The 5,365-nt window shown below is 36.6% G+C and overlaps 1 protein-coding gene across 2 annotated transcripts in view; it reads left to right on the top strand.

Annotated features, from left to right (window-relative positions):
* Positions 1-2,354: 2,354 nt before the first annotated feature.
* Positions 2,355-5,365, top strand: part of LOC122092125 (mitogen-activated protein kinase homolog NTF3) — a 5,506-nt gene continuing 2,495 nt past the window's right edge. Inside the window, exons 1-2 of one of the 2 annotated variants that reach the window (XM_042662449.1) lie at positions 2,355-2,949; positions 3,493-3,919. In XM_042662449.1, the coding sequence (XP_042518383.1) occupies positions 3,497-3,919 (423 nt within the window). In that variant the 5' untranslated portion in view covers positions 2,355-2,949; positions 3,493-3,496. Of the gene's footprint in view, positions 3,009-3,492; positions 3,920-5,365 lie in introns of both variants that reach the window. The other variant, XM_042662448.1, reaches the window with a different exon arrangement.

The following is a 5,365-nucleotide window of genomic DNA, read 5'->3' as shown; positions in this document are numbered from 1 at the left end:
TATAATTTAAAGCACTTATCTCTATTAATAATAAATTAAAATAAATCACAAATCACAAATTACTCTCAAGCTATTTGTGATTTGTGGCTACAAATCATTTATGTTGATTTTTGCTACCTTAAATGAGCACGTGTGTGTGCTAAACTACGCAAAATCAATAGTAATTAGGTAACTTTAGTATGTTTTACACTTTTCCAATAAAAAACTACAAATCTTATTATTTCTCTCGCTCGAAGCTCAAATCTGAAGTGAAAACTGCAATATATTTTCTCATTGTATAATCTATTTTATAAATAGTAACCAAATAAATATTATTTGTGATCCATAATTTATTGTAACAAATAATTTCTAAAAAAATAGCTAATAAATAAAAATAGAAATCATACTAAACAGAGCCTAGGTTAACTGATTTTGCATTCAAATTAACCAATTCCACCAGTTTCAATCGGTTTTGTTTTCCTCCTTAGGGCGAAAAACTTCAGTTTTATTTTATTTTTTTCTGAGGATAAAAGAAAATGAAATATTAATTAAAGAACAGAACAGTAGCAACAGATTGATCCACTAAGATTAGGTTGGTGGGTGGTGAGGGGTCCGTACTCCTCAGCAAAGAAAACTGTGGCTTTTATTTGGCCGTTCATGGATGGACACTACACCAAGATGAGTCTAATGTAGAAGGTAGACTAGCATAGAGGTGTCAAAAGTTGATTTGCACCAGTAGGTCTCACCGGTTAAAGTTCAAGATAAATATAAATAATCAATTATTGAATGTGTTGGGTTCAAGCAAATATACCGATAAAAATTAAGTGTTTTCAATGTAGGGTAATGTTCTGACAATCATCAGATTGGAATGATCAAATACTATGATCGACCGATAATTGATTGTTTATAGCTTGATTAGTCTTTTAACTAGTTTAAAACTCGATTAATATGAGCTCGATTTGGTTCAAGAATCAATCGACCAAATAAAAACATGTTTATGCCCTAGTCTACGAGGCTCAATTTCGTAAATAGACGAAAATTATGTGGAACTTTAAATTTGTGGGAACTGATTAAGCCTGACAGTAATCGATTGGGCCAACCTATTGACAAGCCTACATTAGTACATTAATACCCTCTCTCTCTCTCTCTCTCTCTCTATACAGTGTTGGGTTTTTACCTTTCATAAAAGGTAGGGTGGTCATTTCACCCATTATATCAAGGCTATGGGGACACTCTGCCCGAGTTGCAACCAAGTTTGTGTCCATCAAAGAAATGTTCCATTATTTGACTATTAATAGATGTAACCCGATAACAGCTAAATTTTTTCCGCAATTGAAGACTTTTGCTTATTTGAGTGCCCAACCTCACATAAAGTAACAAAGGATCTTGTGAGAAAACACGTGTCTCTTGCATTATTTAATATTTTATTTAATTTCGATCATTTTTTTAATTAAAAAAAGAAAAGGACAAATTGTTGTCAAAGACTCAAGAGGGTATCTCTACGCTAGCACAGTTAGTTATTCCTTTGTCATTTATCACTTGCAAACGCAGAATCTACAATCTTAGATAAGGAATATATCATTACATTTACATGAGGGTGTATATTTAAAGACAAATAAGAAGCCCACGACACCAGAGTATAGATTTCAACATACATCCTCTTATACAATGAGATATGAGGTTTACATCGATACACTATCTCCTGTTTTGATCCATTTGAGCTCTATTTAGATGATATCATTCTCTGCACTCTATTGCATTATCATTAGTGTGACGTGTAAATTCTTCTTCATTTAAGCGTCTTGGAAAACCCCTTCTCATATTTAAATCTAACACTAAAATTAGATACATGCACAATTCACATCGACACATAACTATCTAGATTTCTATATGATTGAATTAGCCAAATCATCCTTTAATTGAGTAAAGTTTAGATGATAATCTAGAGTTACCACTATGCCGGTTGACGTGGGCTTTTTTTAGGTGGGGTGGAGGGAATTAATAAAAAAAGGGAAGAGAGAGAGGTTGGGATCTGGATCTGGATCTGGATCTGGTAGGGTGTCAAACCTAAACAAATCGGTCAAACTGATAAACAAATCCAAGTCAAATCAAATCAGTTCCCTATTGGTCCAGCTACACTTGTTGGAAATCGGACCAAATTGAACCAATTGAAAACGGGATCAAAACTGAGAAACCAGACCAAAAGCGGTACAAAAGGATAAAAACCAAATCAATCGAAACCCAATTTTCCCGGCTCAGTTCAGCTTGAAGACCGATTCAACCCGAATCAAACCGGACGGAACTAACCGTTTGGCAACCTTAGTCCCTGGATTTGGAGAAAACAAAATCTAGAATTTAGAAGCTTTCTATTTTCGTTTTGGTAAGAAATTAGAAGCAGAGACGGAGAAGGAAAGGGTACGAAAGGAAGTCGATCTGATAATCTGAATAAATACAGCCAAAGTCTAGTGATTTTTAATTTTTGATAGAGAAAGAGACGATTGATTAGCTGTTGTTAGCGGAGCGAAATCCAGGTTGATACCAGATTCCTAAACTCCCCACCGTTTTCTTTCTCTGTATCTCCGACTGCGATCGCCATGACTGAACTGAAAGGATATCGTTAGCTTTCTAGATCTGAATAACCTTCGGATCTCAAAGTTTTCTTCCAAGAATTCAGTAAACCAATTTGAGCGAATGGGGGTGGAGTTCGACTTCGAGGGAAGAAGAGGTTCCTCTACCCTTGGGGATTCGTTGGGGATAGTTTATACTCTTAAACCATTCCATTAACCTTTTATTTTCCTTTCTTTTTTCGATATTTCCTTATTGGGTGAGGGGGATTCGATCGAGCGTATTTCTTCAATTTTATCACCAGAATTACAGTAGAAAGCTTAGAGCTTGGACTTGGGGATTGTTCTGAAGATGTAGGATTTCAGACATTGACGTGAATCGCAGAGCTTTACTTTCTCGCTACAAGTAGAGAAGAATTCGAAGATTTCGTGACGGATATCTAGAGCTTTACTTTCTCGCTACAAGTAAGAAACCCTTTATCTAATTATCCATTCACCTGTGTTTCTCTTCAGTTGCTTTCGTTTACCCTGTTTTCTTGCTTTATGTGTTGACGTCGCCCCCGCACCTTTTTAGGGAGACGATTTCTTTTTTCCCCATCTTCATTAATGTCCTAGTGGTTCCAAACTTTAAGACAAACACCGTTGATTTCGGTAACTTTCATGAGAATAATCTCTTATGTATTGCCCTTGATTTTTTTCCTTTTTTTTTTTTTTTTTGGGTTCTGCTTTTCGGTAACTCATAAGATGGAAGCTTTATTCGGATCTTTTATGGCACGAGTTTAAATCCCATATTATCTTGGTTGCAGAATCCTAGATGAGAAATCATTTAGGATGGTGATTTTGATCCATTATGCATTATCAGCAGTCCTATTTTCCTTTTGAATGATCTATCGCGGAATTGGTTCTTCACCTTGTTCAATGATCTTGTCTGGATTGTCGCTGCTTGCAGGGAAATGGCTACTCTGGTCGAGCCACCTAATGGGATGGGATCACGAGGGAAACATTACTACTCTATGTGGCAAACATTGTTTGAGATTGATACAAAATATGTGCCCATTAAGCCCATCGGTAGAGGAGCTTATGGTATTGTGTGCTCTTCTATCAACAGAGAAACAGATGAGAAAGTTGCAATTAAGAAGATTAATAATGCCTTCGACAATCGTATTGATGCATTAAGGACCCTGCGGGAACTGAAGCTCCTTCGGCATCTGAGACATGAGAATGTGATTGCTTTGAAGGATGTTATGATGCCTATCCATAGGAGAAGTTTCAAGGATGTTTATCTGGTTTACGAACTCATGGATACCGATCTCCATCAGATTATCAAATCTTCTCAGGCACTTACCAATGATCACTGCCAATATTTCCTTTTTCAGGTATGTTTTTTACACGGAATTGTGGTATTTACATTATTGTGTGGAAATAGTTAGTAGTTCTCTGTTCCTTTTGTCATAAAAGAATGCCTTTATTTGAGAGCTTTTTCTTTCATGAGCCAACATTTACAATCTTTAGAGTGTCTTCCTGGAAATCTGCGCTTGGGCAAAAGGAGTAAAGGCATCACTTACAATCCTTGGTGCTTTAATGTAAAAAATTGAAAGCCATTAATGCGCTGAGGGTATTATAAAAAGGATTGCTGCATTACGAACCATTTAGTCAGTGTTTTCTCTTTGAGTCTGGGAAGACATGTTTGTGTAATGTTCTCTGGTTTGTGTTCGAACTCAGGTAGTTCCTGTTGGTTTGTTGCAGTTCAGGAATTTCCTACCCCTCTTCTTTTTCTTACCCTCTAATACAATGTATTCTCAAGAAAAGGGGTGGAAACAAGTGGTGCATTGTGATCTCTAGTTAATTAAACCCAACTCAACTCGACAAGGTTTATCCCCACTAATTGGGGGTAGCTCCAGAAATTTCATTCTCTTATTTCCTTGTGCATCTTAAGGCCATACTTTCTGTTATCATTAGGTCATTTTTTACTTTCTTACTTTATTGTGGTTATGAATAACCTGAAATCATTAACATTAGATGGTAAAATATGGAAACTGGTAGTAGCCTCCCCTGTTTGTGTTTGCAAAATGGGGACCAAAATATTTTCCTTATGCCGAGTACCACATGGGGCGGGGTGGATGTGTAGAAAATTACCTTTTCATAGGCCTTCATTTCTCAGTGAGATCCTAATAGAAGGTTCATGTTGGCAATTTTTCTTTGTTTGATGCCAAAGTTCAGGTATCAATTTCTAAGTTGGGTCAGCCTATTCAGCGAAGAACCTTTGATCGTATGAATGGGTTGCAGTGGGTGGAGTTCAGCTGATCACTGATAATGTGAAAGAACCCACATCCATTGATTCAACTAATTGTGTTGCAAAAGTCAGGATAGGATGTGTTGGGTTTGGGTTGAACCATTGAATTGCTCAATAAAATCCTGGCTTTGGTTTTGCCTATTTTTGCTGGGCATATGCCCTAATTACACTGCCTAGCGTCCAGGCCATTTATTAGTTTGAAGGGTTGAAAATAGCCAACACATACCCCTGGGATTAATGGGTTGTCAGTTTTACATTTTTTTTTTTAAAATTGGCTGACTTTGCCTCCTTCCTTTGTGATACCAGTACTTTTCTGTAGGTTTAACCATCATTGAACAGTCATTGCTATTCTTATGCTGTAAAACCAAAAATTGCCACTACTTTCAAACTTTTTTGTTGCTTATAAAACTGGTAAACAAATGTCCATACATGTGGATATGGGCTCGGATGGGATTCGTCCCTCCCTCATCCTTATTTCTCCCTTCCACCACACACACCCCCTTTCAAAAAAAAAAAAAAAAAAAAAAAA

The sequence above is a fragment of the Macadamia integrifolia genome, chromosome 10, assembly GCF_013358625.1.
Source record: "Macadamia integrifolia cultivar HAES 741 chromosome 10, SCU_Mint_v3, whole genome shotgun sequence".
Lineage (NCBI taxonomy): Eukaryota > Viridiplantae > Streptophyta > Magnoliopsida > Proteales > Proteaceae > Macadamia > Macadamia integrifolia.
The sequence above is the reverse complement of the archived record's forward strand: the minus strand, read 5'-3'. Positions and strand labels throughout refer to the sequence as shown.